Consider the following 15,561-nt stretch of genomic DNA (forward strand, 5'->3'; position numbering starts at 1 on the left):
ATCATATGCCCAAATAAACCCGGGTTTGACAAGGAACTGGAGAAATAAGCTACCCAACCAAAAGCATTTCCTCTGTGCCAATGCCAGCACGGTCCATAAACATGCAGGGCTCCTAACACATCAGGAAGTACTCGGGTTCATTTCCAAACCCCCTATCTGATTCTGATTACATAATTCAGCCTCTTAAATGCAGACCAAGAGAAAAGATACTGTTAGGAATGAAAAACTGGGCAGAGGGTCTCTACCACAGCTACACACATTCAAATAAAGTCAGAGCAGTTTGCAACCGGCAGGATTCCGTTTAATTTTTAAGTCATATAATAGCTTGCCTTGCCTATTAGCCATTAACCTCACTGGGACTTCGAAATTCTAATTATGCAACTAAACATTAAGAAAATTTAATCACACAAGCATGCCGTAATTTAAGGCGACCCTATCAATCTGAAAAGTCATTACCTACCTCATATTTTAGCTTACGTTGAATGGTGCCATTGTGGAGTTTCTCATTATCCTGGAATGAAAATAAAAGCCCTCTATATTAAATTACAGCATGTTCACATAGAGGGAAAAAAACTTATTTGATTAGAATATTTATGAGAACAAAATTCTAAAGAAACATACTTGTCATTCAACAATGACCTTTCTTGAGAGTTTATATTTCCATGGTAAACGTGACTCTATGGATACATCTGCCTGTAAATGGAACTGAACCATTTATTCCTAACCTTAAAATTCACAGCATAACATTAAAGGCAAGATTTCCGTAGGATACTTCTTAATTTGTAGGATAGGAAGGAAATGACTTCATTTTTATAAAAATCAACAAGTTACAAGTATGTATCTTCTCAAAGGCAAAACTGTATTTCTACTTGGGATAATTTATCAAGTGGATTAAATACTTACGAAATTGATTTTATTTTTGGAGAGAACAGAAAGGTGTTATGTGTAGAATTTTTGTAAATTGAGATAAATGAAACATTTTAGAAAACTTCATTTTCACTTATGAATTTCCCCTATAAGTTCAAAATGTTCAAATAAAGTTACTCCTGAAATAAGACTATCTGCATACAAGCTCCACCCAAGTAATATTTAATTATTCGAGAACATTTTATATCTCAATTTTCTCACTGAAGAACTGTAAATAAAAGATCACCACCCCCAGCTCCTTAATGAAAAGTCATCTCGAAAACGACCGCCCGGATGGCCAGCTCCTTCGCTCACCTTCACGGTGTCCGCAGGGTCACTGCTGCCATCACCAACCACACGGTGCAGACCCTGAAGGCGTCTCTGGACCTCCTCTTCAATGTACGCACTGATCCTGAAAGCCGAGGAGATGGGAGTCCATGATCCCGTCGAACCACACGGGGCATCCTGAGATCCTGCTTACCACACCCTTGGCAACCAGACGCCTTCCTGTTCTAAAGGCTAAACATAGTTAACTCAGAGCCTCCAACCTTTGCCTTCTAAGAAATGTGACTATCTTGGGTTTTCCTCCAACAAGAGAGGCCTGGACAAATTACCGAATCCTGGGAACGGAAGGGAGACTCAGTTATCCCATCCAAATTCCCTCTGATGTCCAGACAGAACTCCTGCTGTGGGTCAGGAGAGAGTCAGAGACCCTCCACGGTCTCAGGACTGATTCTGAGACCCAGCACTTCACTCACCAAGCCTTGGTTTCCTCACACGACACTGGGGATAATTATTTGTCACCAAACACAAAGTCATTTCAGAGGATTGAAAGGAAAGTCAAAGAGGCGGGTGCAGTCTCACAGACCTCCCCACTGGATGGCACGCTGTCTCACCTCATCCCCTCCCTGTGTCGTCGCTGTGCCTGGCCCTGAGACACTGCATTCTACAGGTCTCTACCTTCCAAAAGGCCCAGCCAAGGGCCAACACAGAAGCCAGAAACAGCTGACTTTTGAAGCAGCTGTCAACCAAATATCTGGCACTCCATACAATACATAGGGGAAACTATATAAAGTGCAGCCATCCACCCAGAAGAACCAGGGAGAAGAGAGGATTTGGGGTCCATCAGAATCTTTCCAGTGACTCAGGCTGCCCAAAGGCAAGGCTTTCTCAGTTCTAGGTTCCCAGCCCTGGATCTACAAACGCTGAATTACAGAGATTGTTTTAAATGAACCACTTTGCATGTTTACATCTTAGCACACTAAAAAATTTAAAATCTGGTTTCATCTAAGTCTACACATAATTCTAGAAACATTTCTGTACTACTGACCTGGCGAAACGACTTTCTAATATGCTGGGTAAAGAGATTAATATTATAGGTAAAATAGCTCAAAAGAATGGTGCAAGGGTAATAGAATACAGTATTTACATTTCAGTATTTCAGTAAAGAAAATCATATGCAACTGAATATGAGCCAAGGCCTCCTATAAACAAACTCTCTCTCTGAACCTTTACTTAAATTTTAAGTGCCACAGAGGACAACAACCTAGGCTTAAAGGACTTCAGAGGTTTGTGCCATTCTGAGTACATTCTGGTATCTGAATAGCTATCTCCTAGCACCCAGGGCTCAGGACAGCCCAGGCTGAAATGTCCCCATGGCATAGATGGGGTGAGGAAAACTGTAAATTTTCTTACAGGGAAAGAATAAACAGGTCGATTTAGCTGAAGGCTCCAAGCCACAGATCAATTCATGATGCCCCCCCCCAAGTAGAAAATCACTTTTCTAGAGTAACATTAGATATGTGTGCATGCTATTCATGGTCATTCTGAATGTATGGTACAGTCTCTGTGGTATCTATTTGTAACCAATGACTTCTGTAAACTGTCAGCACAAGGTCCTTCTTGGTACAATCCAATTAACTTTATTTGCTCCTCTCAGCCTGGCCTGGCATCACTCCTTCCTGGTTCTCCTAAACCTATTTTTTTTCTTCAAACATTTATTTATTTGGTCGCACTGGGTCTTAGTTGTGGCCTGTGGGATCTTCCTGGGATCGCTTGGGGTCTTTCACTGTGGCACACAGAATCCCCAGCTGTGGCATGTGGGCTCAGCTGCTCCATGGCATGTGAGATCTTAGTTCCCCGACCAGGGAGTGAACAAACGTCCCTTGCATTACAAGGCAGATTCTTAACCAGTGGCCCACCAGGGAAGGCCCTCCCTGAACCTTTTAACAATTCTGCCTTCTTACACAAACTACTTGCACCAGCATTCTTGATTTGACTGGCCGAGTATACGGTCTTGAGACCTTTAAAGGACATCTCACCCCACCAGGGGCCAGGCAACAGCTGATCAAGACAAATATGTCTTGGGGACAAGTACTGCTCATCACCTTGTAAAGAGCTCTTCATATGCAAACTGGCCAATATAGGGTACCCTGAGTCATCAAATCACATCAGAAATAGGCCTGGCATCAGCGTGCTGTCCAGTACCTCGCATCCATAAGAGGGACCGGGTGAGATTTCTCTGCACTGGATGGGAAGCTGGAAGCAGCAGGCTTTCCCTCTAGGGTCCCACGATGCCCTTTGTGAACACCATCGACCTCACAGATCTTCAGCTTCAACTGCCGGATTTCATGTTCTAACCTACAATGACGAAAGTTACGTGAATTCACTCATTAACAGTGTCTCCTGAGCTGCTTCCCCAGAAACCACAGGGGATCCAGACAAAAACTGCTCAAGGAGCTTTACCTTCTGGTAGAAAAGGTGTTGCAGACCTGTAAGACAATGTACAAGGTGGTAACAAGCCACAAGAGAGTTTCAGGACAAATGCCACCAACGTCCAGCAGTTAGAGAGAATTCTACATCAAGGGCAAAGGTATTCCCACTGTGTCCAGTAAATCCTCAGAAGTACAAGTGCAGAATTCTGAGCCCCGACCCTGGCTTCAACAAAACTGATGGTTATGGACTATACATCATATTCCAACAAGGATGTCCATTTGACAAAAGAGATTTTTGTTTTAAAGAATCTTTGAAAACTGCCAATCCAGAAGAACCTTCAAGGTCAAGGCAGTTCTAAATTGAGTCCACCCAGGCCAATAGGAATTTGGCATTTGACGATGACAGTGAACAGTACTCTAGGTGCAGAAACAAAGGGACTAAGCCACGAAAACCAGGAATCTGCTCTGGCTAAGGCAGAGGGTATGGAAAAGGGAAATAGGTGAAAGAGACCTAGGAAAATAGGCTGAGTATCTACAGAAATTAATAGAAACCATAAGCTCTGGAACCAAACACTTATTTCCAAAGGCAGACGACATAGCTAATGTAAGGTCAAGTATGTATGAAGCTGGTCTCCCACTGGCCCAGGCGTGACTGAATTCAGGGCCATCAGGCCAAAGAGCCGAGCGTGCCAGTCAGTGTGTCCTAAGGAACACAAGCCCACTCACTGTTAGACTTGGATCTCAGCTGGTGTCGAGATGCAACCCTGCCACTTTCCAAGTGCCTGATATTTGTCCCCTGTGGCTATATAACCATCGAGGGGGAAAGAAGAAGAAAATGGATTAAACCTACCTCATAAAGCAAGCTGGCAGAGAAACACAAATGCAATGCAGTGTGGGTCCAATCTGGCTCCCTGTGAATCTGGTATTTTGCACTTTAGAAATTCACAAGTGGTCAGGTCAGGGAGCACGGCAGGCCCTGGCTCAGGTGGGAGAGCCCAGAGAAATAATAAGACAAAAAACCAAGACCCCCAGAAGGCTACAGGACTGTCACAGCCACAACAAAGTGCTGAGAATCTGCTGGCCTCAATCAGGGCTTTGTGAAATCTACTCCATCAAAACACACGAAGCTAAAAGCTTCTTTTACACAGCTTCCAGAGAAATGCTGACATTGGGAAATCACTAAAGTGTATCCGCTAAAGGGCCAGGGAGAAAGGCCGGCTGACAGAAGCCAGGGACGGCAGGCTCCAAGCCCCCGCTGCACTCTCACTGTGAAGTGCAGGACACAAACTGAGAGCACGTCTCCTCTGCTTTACGTTTCCTGGGGCTGGAGCTTTGTCCAGCAATTTCATTTACGTAACACACTTACAACCATTTTCTTAAATCTCAGACCTATTTCTCTGAAGTCACAGCATTGTGGTTTTTGATTGTTTCATCTGTCACTGCTTTGCCTGAGGGAATCACCGGGGAGCTTGGTAAAGAGAATCGTTTAAGCAGATGGTTTGAAAGGACGCTGTCCTGACCCTGATGATGGCTCCAGCAACACCTCACAGTAGGTCTTGCCTTTTCACCAGCATGGATTCCAAGCCTCTGCCCATGTCAAGCTGGGCTCCGAGAAGCCAGCAGCTGGCTTCTGTTGCAGCCCCTAGGAAGGTGTGGGAGGCAGGGGGAGGACTTCAAGGAGGCACGGAACCTTCCAGCTCCCTGTTCCCAGGCTTCGGTTAAGATCCCAACAGACCAAAGGATCTGGAATTACTAAAGACAAGGTCCATGTCCTCTTCATAAGGGTAAAGACAAACACTGCTGCTCCAAGATGGAAGAGCCTATCCATGGCAAGCGGGGAAGGAAGGGGCTGGGCAGGGGACGAAGCCCCCTTGCAGAACAAAAAACCTTGAGACATTTGCAAACCAGCTGGCTGCCAGTCTCGCTGAGAGTCTTGGCATCACACCTACAGGGTTAGCAGAAAAAGCACCCTCCAGTGTGAGTATTTATTAGTTTTGAGACCCTACCTCCAGGAAGCATGGTGACAGTTAAGAGGTGGTAGAAGAGAAACACTCTTCCTTTACCATGAAAATAGTGCTGGCTCCTAGTTCACAACCTCCAAAGTAGTATCAGTAAATCATCACCAAATGAGCCTGGAGAGACTTGTGTTCAGAACATCTGGAGAGCTTTATTTTTTAATTCAGAATCCTGAAGTCTCCCATCAAACACTAAGAAACACCCCCCCCCCCGGGGGGGAGGGGGGAGAACTGCTTTTCAGTTCGCTGCCAGGTGTGGAAATCAGTGTCTACACAACCTGTGAACTCAGGAGCGTTCCTTCCCCAGAGTAAGTGCTGCTTGTCCTCACGGAGATGTTGAGGTGTGGGCAGGAATGGGGGTGGGGAAATCGGGCTGGAAGCCTTTTCAGTATTCAATGTTTATTAAAATATTACACACACGATCAGAGGTCACTGAGGTAACAGACCAGGACTTGGTTTTTGTGTGTTCTTTTCAACTTTAGGATAGTGATTCTAAAGGATTCTAAAGAAAAAGAAAACAAGGCTTAGCCATTCACTGATGTATCAGTCAGAGACACAGCACTCAGGGGGGGAAACCAAGCCATTAACCTAATGCCTGGAGCCCCGGAAGGCATGGCAGGCGCTCCCTGGGACGCGCTCACCTCTCCTGGTCCTTCTGCAGGGCTTCCTGCTCGCCGCCAGCGGCCCGGGCGCAGCGCCTCTGCAGTGCGGAGTGCCTCCTCCCCAGCCGGGCCACCGCGCGCTCCAGCGCCTGGCGCTGCTGCTGCTCTCGGGACTCCAGGATCTCCTCCTCCTTCCGCCTCGCCTTCTCCTCTTGCCGGGCCACGTTGGCTGTGCAATCGAAGGTGGCCTGCAGCTTCTGCAGCGGGCTGGCGCTGGCCTGGTACTGCACGAGCTGCTCTTCCTTTTCTTCCATCTCTTTCTCCACTAGGTACAGAGTGTAGTCCAGGCCGAGAGGACCTCGGTCGAGGATCTCACGGACTCTCTGCTTCTCCTCCGACAGCCTGGGCAAATGCTGCTGCAGGAGGTCCCGGAGCTGGCGCTTCTTACACTGCAGTATGCCCTCCGCCGGCTGCATCCGCTCCACCGCTACGGCCGCCCAGAGGATGTCCGTGCCGCCCTCCTCCTCCTTTTCTGACCCCCTCAATTCTTCCTGGCTGCCAGACGCTAAGCGCTCACGGAGGAATTCCCGGTCCTCCTCCAGCTCCCGTTTCAGGAGGTCCTTCTGCTGCAGCAGCTCCTTCTCCATGTTGGCCAGCGTGGCCAGCTGCGTTCGCTTGAACTCCGAGAACCGCAGCTGCGCCCGCTCGAGCTCCGGGCCGTCGCCGCCGGCCGCGGCCCGGGCCTCCCTGGCGCGCAGGAGGGCGGCGCGGATGCCCTCCAGCTGCCGGCGCTCCTCGGCAGCGCGCCGCGCCTCCCCGTGCTGCGACAGCTGCTGCCTCGCACGGGGCTGCGCCTCCAGCTGCGGCTCGCGCAGGACCTGGTCCTGCTCCTGCTCCCGCTGCCGCTCCTGCTCCAGCTTGGTGTACTGCTCCGCCTTTTCCCTCTTGAGTCGCTCCAGCTCCTGAAATATCTGAACCTTCTCGGCCTTCTCGTGGCTATTGAGTTCCTGCAGGCGCTGGAGCTCCTCCTGGACACGCAGGAAGCGTTCCTCCTCCTGTTTCTTCTTCTGCAGCTCCGTCTCCTGCTGCTCCCGCTGCCTCGCCTCCTCGAAGCGCTCCTTCTCGGCCAGCAGGTCCTTGAGCGTGCTCTCCAGGTGCGAGCTGCGCCGTTTGAGGCTCTCCTCCTGCTTGCGGATCTGCCGCTGTGCCATCTCCGTCTCCTGGCGCTGCGTCTCCACCTCCTGCTGCATCCGCTCCAGCGCCGCCTTGTCGGACTTCTGCTTCTCCTCCATCTCTTCTATGAGTTTTCTGAAACGCAAAGCGGTGACTGGTCGTTATTTGATCACTAGCTTCACATGCTGCTCTGACTTCTCCCTGAACTGATAGGTCCTGGAAATGGCCTTACACTGCATACCCTCCACTAAAATTTAAAAAGAGAACAGCACTTTCCTTTTAATATCCAGTGGCCTGCTGTTTAATTTTTTTACTCTGTAACTGTCCAACATATCATTTGCCTAATCTCCTCGAGTAGCCTCTGATATCATTTCTTTGTAGTGCCTATAAGCATAATGTGTTATGCATGATATAATTTTAAAAGACCCCTGAGCTCAAAGAGAAAGAGCCGTGCCCAATTTAAATTTAAATGTGAATAATTTTATTCAGCCCAGTGGCTAAAACTCAGTGGAAATTCGGTGACAAAATGACATTAAATAAAAATTCTTATGCTGTCCTCAACTCATCAGGGTCAAATATCAAAGTCAAGATAATCAACATTTCATTGTTCCAGGTCAAATAACTACACACTGTTGAGCATTTAATCACTAGTTTAGGACAAATGGCAATTACCAAATGACCCAAAATATTAGTTTATTAATGCATAACATTGAAAATAACGGCAATCTCCATTAGAATATTTAAATGCATGATTCCAGGGGCCATGTGTCATGTGTCAGAGAGCAAAGGGTCCCCACTGGGTGCTAACTCAGTGTTTCAAGGTTGGGAGGGATGGCCTTTAGAGCAAGAGCACAGGGCATGTCAGAGTGTGGGTGCAAGGTCTCTCTCCTGACCCACGCAAGCCCTATCTTACATGATGCTGGGAGTTAAACGAAATCATCTGTAACCTCCAGACTAAATATCCAGGGTACAGATTTTCTGTGACCTTGCTTTCTATGCTAGTATCTGTTGTTGGTTCATTTCTTGGCTTGTTACATAGAACAGGAAAAAAAAATACAGCTTTTTCAGAGAATTATATTCAGAGCATATTAAAAAACCCTCTCCAAATCAATTAAATAACCACACACACACGCATGTGCACATGTGCGCGCACACAGACACGCCCCAAAGAAAAGGGAGCCGAGAACATGCAGAGGCGGAATAGAGAATGCTGTACAAATGGCCAGTCGACGCTAAGGAAAGATGTTTAAAAAGGGAAAGGATGTAAGAATGAGAACTGCCATTCTTTTGGCTTTTTCAAAACTCAGGGGATATTCTTAAGGAAGATATACTGTTTAGTTAAATTTAAATACATCTATTATTTGGTGTATGACATTTAACGAGTGTATTAAATGTGCGCACTGACTCTATTCCCTCTCACAAGTATTTGAAGATGAACCATTTTTAAAAATTCAAACATTGAGACTGTTCCAGTGGGTAAGACTCTGCACATCCAATGCAGGGGACACAGGTTCATTCCCTGATCCGGGAAGTAAGATCCCACGTGCCATGTGGCATGGCCAAAAAAAAAAAAATTAGTAATTAAAAACAATGATCCAGCAATCGCACTCCTGGGCATACACACCGAGGAAACCAGAATTGAAAGAGACACATGTACTCCAATGTTCATTGCAGCACTGTTTATAATAGCCAGGACATGGAAGCAAGCTAGATGTCCATCTACAGACGAACGGATAAGAAAGCTTTGGTACATATACACAATGGAGTATTACTCAGCCATTAAAAAGAATGCATTTGAACCAGTTCTAATGAGGTGGATGAAACTAGAGCCTATTATACAGAGTGAAGTAAGCCAGAAAGAAAAACACCAATACAGTATACTAACGCATATATATGGAATTTAGAAAGATGGAAATGATAACCCTGTATACGAGACAGCAAAAGAGACACAGATGTATAGAACAGTCTTTGGGACTCTGTGGGAGACAGTGAGGGTGGGATGGTTTGGGAGAATGGCATTGAAACATGTATATTATCATACGTGAAACGAATCGCCAGTCCAGGGTCGATGCATGTTACAGGATGCTCTGGGCTGGTATGCGGGGATGACCCAGAGGGAGGATAAGGGGAGGAGGGAGGTGGGAGGGGGGTTCGGGAGGGGGAACTCATGTACACCTGGGGTGGATTCATGTCAATGTATGGCAAAACCAACCAATATAATATTGTAAAATAATTAGCCTCCGATAAAAAATAAAATAAAAATGATTAAAAATTCAAACATGAAGTAAAATTGACCAGCTAAAGAAAAAGGAGTTGTAGTCATCAGATGTGTAAATGGCTGGACACCGAGCCAGAAGGGAACGACGCAGACGCAGGGGAAGTCAGTCTAGGACCTCAATACAGGCACCCACCTCTATGTGGTGTTAGTAAGACTCCATACCATGTGGCTCACCTTTTACTTTCTAATTTCTCAAGCTCTTCACGCTGCTGCCGCTCAAATTCAAGTCTAGTAAAATCAAACGAAAAACAAGTTACTTTTCTGAAAGTGCTTTTTTACTCTTTCTTTCTCTCCAAAGAGCATCAGTCTGTCAAGCATGATTTTTAATCATTGTGCATTAGCAAGTTTAAAATGTATTCTCTGCTCTATAGCTATGATTAGAAATTAGACATACTTTGGGGTGCTTGAATTCAGGCTGAGAAGGAACATACTTTACTTGAAGAAAAGGAAACAAAAAACACTATATGAAAGTCCATATAGCGGAAACACTTCCACTATATGGAAGAAGCAGAGTTAAAGACGACTTCTAAATGAGAAGCATGCTGACCCCATGCAATTTAGTCACAGATTAGTACAAAACAATGAAGAATCTCTACCTTAGACAAATGGGTCCTTTTATGGGGAAAATACTGCCAGGGAGGTAGAGAGAGAGCACAGACATCAGTTAAGAAGAGAGGTAACTGGGGAGACATCGTGCGAAAAGCACTAAGATACTCAATAGCCAATTGTCATGCACAAATTGAAACGTCTTTTCATACATATCACATTTCCCAACCACTTCTTCAACCAAATACTCCAAAGAGCTGGCTGTTAGGCTTCCCACACTTCCCATGATAATTATAGTGCCAATAATAACTGCCCACAAAAGTCAAATTTATACTTTTACTACTTTAAAGACAGTTCTCCTGTATGCAGGTTTCTCAAGATCCTACTGTAATCAGTAATTACATGATACAGCAGCCCCTGGGGGCTACAGAGATGATGACTAGATTGACCACACTGGTAGCAAAATAAAGGGAGCTAGGTCACTGGACAATTTAAAACTCATTAAAATACGGATAACAAAAGTTGATTTCTTCTCAAATACTAGCTTGAATTACTTCAAGGTTGCACTATACCTTTTAAACAGCATGAACTGCAACTGTTAAACTTATACCTTTTCCCGTTCTGGCAGATACAGGCAAAAAGGCACACTATGGAAAAATTCGTTGTCAACTCTTTTCCTTGGATAACATGTTAATCCAGGCTGGCAGCAGCTTCCTGTGCGATGAGCTAATGAGACTTCCAGCAGGCCTGTCAAACTGAACCTGGGTTACAACTGAGGGTGAGGGGTCTCAGCGGCAGCGGTGGGGGCGGGGGCGGGGTGGAGCTGAGCGCTGTGCTGAGCGGCTTGCACCTTTGCCGATTCGGCCTGCCAGCTAATCCTGAGATCGCACACAGCATAAACCCACTAACATATCAGGAGCCCAGAGATGAGAAAGAACTTGTCCAAGATAAGGGCGGTAAGACATGGAGGAACCAGGACTTGAACCCACACAGCCTGCTTCCAAAACATGACAGTCCATTCATTTTATGAGCAATGCTTCCAGCTTATGATGCGTAATAAAAATATTAAATCTTTCACTGAAACTTATCATTTAGGGTTATATTTATTTTTCTGTCAAATGAAAATAATCTGTAGATTATAGGGACTGCCATCCATGAGAAGTCAATCATAAATCTATATGAAGAGTATTTGCCAATTTCCAAGCCTTATTTACATGCCATTACACTAAGTAGATGCAGGGCTTCATTAAAGTTCATATATGATCATTCTCTTTATATAATGGTAAACAGATCCTTGGGAATGATTCCTAGTGTGAGACCAGTACAGTTTAGTCTTCTTAGAAGCAGAGTCAAAAAAAAAAAAATCACTGGCTAAAAACACTTTCAAAACCTGAGGATTTTCCTTGAATTGTCTTTATTCTCAATTTTTATTTTCTGTGAACACTGGTTCAATGTGACCATCAGCAGACAACATTACTCTCCTCTGACAATGTCACAGAAGAACGGTCATAACCCAAATGTTGCTCTGAGAGGTTCGAATGAAAACCTATCACAGGAGTTAGGAACTTTCCTGGAGTTTCAGAGGTTAAGAGCCTGTCCTTACAGTGCAGGGGGCATGGGTTTGATCCCTGGTTGTTGAACGAAGATTGCACGTGCCCTGCGGTGTGGAAAAAAAAAAACAACACACAACAATAAACCCCTATCACAGGACAGCTCACAGCTCGCAGGTGCTGGGAGGCAGGGAGCATGCTATGCCCTCACTTTGTTCCCGAACCTTCTCAGGTCTTATCCTTATTGTATAAGCCAGGAAACTGAGGCTTGGAGCAGGCAAGTAGCAGAGGGAGGGCCTGAGCCAATTTGGTACTAAAATCTGCACTGACCTCCACAACTGCTGGTAACTGGTGGTCTCCAGAACATGTGAGTTCTGGTATCTTCTTCAGTCTGACACTCAGCACCTATGTGCTTTACTGAGCCCAGTGCCAGGTGCTGTGCAAGGCACAGGGGATACAGTGTCTGAGAAGGGAGATGTGGCCCCTGCCCATGCGGGGCTTCCAGTCTGTAAGTGACAACAGAATAAAAACAAGAAGTGCACCCAGTGACTCACGAGCCAGAGTGAGGAAGGGCAGTGTCACAGATAACAAACAGAGCAGGTACGGATCGCAGAATTTGGCAGGATGAGAATCAAGGCAAGACTCTCAAGGGAACTTCCACCTAGGCTATGACAGTCTTCCTCAAGACGATGAAGAAACTCAGGAAAATGGCTTTCTGCGGGGGCGGGGGGCAGGGGGCACATGGAGGGTGGCAAAATCCAAAGTTCAGTGTGATTGCAGAAGCTCCAGGGTGCGGGGCCTTAGAAGTTATATTGAGGACTCTGAACTTGACCCTAAAGATGGCGGCAAAAAAGTGTCTTGGAACAGGGTTGTTGGAGAGCCCACAGACAACAGGTGAGAGGAGAAGCCAAGAAATAGATCAGGAGGCCAGTGTCATCATGGACACAAGAGATGACAGAGGCAGGACCCGACATAACTGGGATAAAGCAGCGCTGGTATCTTCTGATATGAAGGTGACAGACATCTGCTATCTTCTGTCAAGGTGACAGAACCTGGTAACAGGCTGCATTGTGTCCGGAGTTGTGATGGGAAAGAAAGAATCAAAGATGGTTCCTGGCAGGGTCACACAGTGGGTGGGGAGGCAGAGCATTACAGCCAAGAGGTTGCGCTCAAAGGTCAGTTGGTCAGTTGAATACAAAAGCTAGTGGTTGTGAGGCTAAGCATGAGTTCTTTAACCCTGGGTGCTTAATTTTCACAGACTTAGAAGAAAGTAACAGGCGTTCCCTCAAAGGAGACAAACACACATCCCATCAAACAAGACAGTTCATATGAAACATCTGCAGAGTGCCTGCGCATAGTAGGTGCGCGAGTCTGCCTCTCGTCTGTGGCCTGAGACAAGAAGCCCAGCGGGGAGCAGCAGCAGGGGCGGCCGCGCCTATGCTCACGGTGATGCAGGTGAGGGGCTGCTCAGCGTCCACACGAGTCAGTCCACACCTGTGCCTCTCACCGTGGCCCGGGAGGCAGGCGCCATCGTTCCCCCATTTCACACGCGAGAAGCGCCATGTCTCCAGTAAACGGCAGAATCAACTGACTTCAGAGGCCACAGTTTGTCTCTATTCTGTCTTCAAGAAAGGAAGCTCAGTTTTACAAGTATTGAATCTAATGATTCCAGGGTCAACCAAACTGAGCTGTCTGGCAGGCAGGGGGAATAGAAACAGAGATCTGGCACTTGGACCCTTCTCAAGGACGGAGACTCAGACCTGAGATTCACCAGCATCCAGGCGGGAATGGAGCAGAGATGGATGAGGTTACCCAGGACACAGGTGTGGAAGGAGTCAGTACACGTGAACTTCTGCAGAGCGCCTGTACACAATAGGTGCTCAAGTCTGCTTCCCATATGTGATCCCCAAAGACAAGGAGGAGCCCAGTGGTGGCCACGCTCACTGATGGTCTGGAAGACCACAGACACAGCAGCGACTGACGGAGAAGGAGGGGCCCTCCAGGCTGAAGATGAGCGGCCAAGACAGAGAGAGAAGATCCCCTTAATAAATAACGATTTCCATTTCCTCGAAATTAAGAGTTAAATAGATAAAGATACTCAGTCTTTAACTTCAAAATAGTCTATGGAGAGAGTCATAATTACAAAGTCAGGAACTATATTTTAAATATAAGGTGATATCAGCTGTTGCTGGTACTGTTTGGCTTCTATTTAATATTACATATTTACTAATCATACTTTAAAATGCATCTTTTTCCATAATCAACGATAATTATTTCAAAGAGCAAAACCTCAACAGACTGTAAAATATAAATGTGTGTTAATATCAAGGAAAGAGTATCTACTATAATTGTACTTTAATACAGCTTCATTTTAAATAAGTGTAATTCACTATCTTGCTTTACTGGAATTATCTTGGCCCCAAATGCTAATTTCCTAAATGTTATAATTAAAAGGAAAATCACAAAAGGATATAATTTTTGCAGGTGTTTTTAAGTGACAGTTGGAAGTACACACACCGTGTTAGGGCCAACAAAAAGGCATAGCATACAATCTATCTGATGAGACATGACCTCTTTTGTGCATTAAAAGACATCTAGCATTTGGAACAGAGAAGGCAACGGCACCCCACTCCAGTACTATTGCCTGGAAAATCCCATGGGTGGAGGAGCCCTGTGGGCTGAAGTCCATGGGGTCGCGAAGAGTCGGAAACGACTGAGCGACTTCACTTTCACTTTTCACTTTCATGCAATGGAGAAGGACATGGCAACCCACTCCAGTGTTCCTGCCTGGAGAATCCCAGGGACTGGGGAGCCTGGTGGGCTGCCGTCTATGGGGTCACACAGAGTCAGACATGACTGAAGCAACTTAGCAGCAGCAGCAGCATTTGGAGACATCACTGCACATCTTGCGAATTATATCCCTGTTATCATTGATGATGAAAACAGAAGGGGGTGGGAATTTCTCCATTCGCACCATTACACTGAAAGGAGACTGTGATTATCAAAAATGAAAAAGGAAAAAAAAATTTTAATGTTTTAAAATCAGTGGTGATGAGTCTGATACCTCTCATTTCACTTTTCCTGTGGGGGACAGCCCCCACAGGAGGTATGAGAACAGGTAAGGGAAAAGTTCCTGGTCAGTGGGGAGGCCTGGCTTGCAGGTTATTGTCAAATCCAGGCATGACCTCATGGGTGGTCAGTCCATGAAGGTGCCCAGGGCTCTGCACTCATGTGATGCTCTGCTATCATCATCCTGGAATTCTTAATACTACATTTCATTATGCACTGAGCTCTGCAAATTATGCAGCTGGTTCTGATCAAGCATGAGTCATTTTTGAAAGAATCTCTGCTCTGTTGCCGGGATGTTTGGACTCAGTCCAGAGTCTGGTAAGGGACAAATGGAAAGGTGCTGGAAAGAACCAGTGTAGAAGGTTCCCTTCTCCCGCATCCTTACAAGGGACTAGATTTTTACCACAACCACAATGGGACCTATAGTGGTTTAGCCCAGAATGGCCAATCTTCTCACCACCCTCCCACCCTCGGGAACTCCCTTCCAGCCAGTCTCAAATCACCAGACAGAAAGCAAATCCCATGGAGATTAGGCGATCCGAAGACTATAAGATGAAGTTTGGATTTGGGTGTGAGAGTTTGCACAGGTCCCATCCAACTGTCTCCCTGACCTTGAGAAGCTTGTCATTCAAGATATTCTTTAAAGGCTGAGCAGAAACCAGATGCTACTCCAAGGGAGGCAAAGGGAAACTCATGAAAGAAGAACCT

The 15,561-nt window shown here is 46.0% G+C and overlaps 1 protein-coding gene across 11 annotated transcripts in view; it reads right to left on the minus strand.

Moving 5' to 3' along the window:
- The window catches only part of KIF16B (kinesin family member 16B), a 288,977-nt gene that overhangs the window by 88,555 nt on the left and 184,861 nt on the right, over positions 1-15,561 (minus strand). For 8 of the 11 annotated variants that reach the window (XM_055426370.2, XM_055426289.2, XM_055426280.2 and 5 more), the window contains 6 exons: positions 10,285-10,317; positions 9,863-9,916; positions 6,277-7,545; positions 3,394-3,546; positions 1,222-1,318; positions 461-511 (listed from right to left, as the gene is read on the minus strand). In XM_055426370.2, the coding sequence (XP_055282345.2) occupies positions 461-511; positions 1,222-1,318; positions 3,394-3,546; positions 6,277-7,545; positions 9,863-9,916; positions 10,285-10,317 (1,657 nt within the window). The remainder of the gene's footprint in view (positions 1-460; positions 512-1,221; positions 1,319-3,393; positions 3,547-6,276; positions 7,546-9,862; positions 9,917-10,284; positions 10,318-15,561) is intronic. The other 3 variants (XM_055426381.2, XM_055426306.2, XM_055426315.2) reach the window with 2 other exon arrangements.

The sequence above is a fragment of the Moschus berezovskii genome, chromosome 15 (assembly GCF_049115385.1).
Source record: "Moschus berezovskii isolate FMDL1 chromosome 15, NW_MosBer_1.0, whole genome shotgun sequence".
In the NCBI taxonomy this organism is placed as follows: Eukaryota; Metazoa; Chordata; class Mammalia; order Artiodactyla; family Moschidae; genus Moschus; species Moschus berezovskii.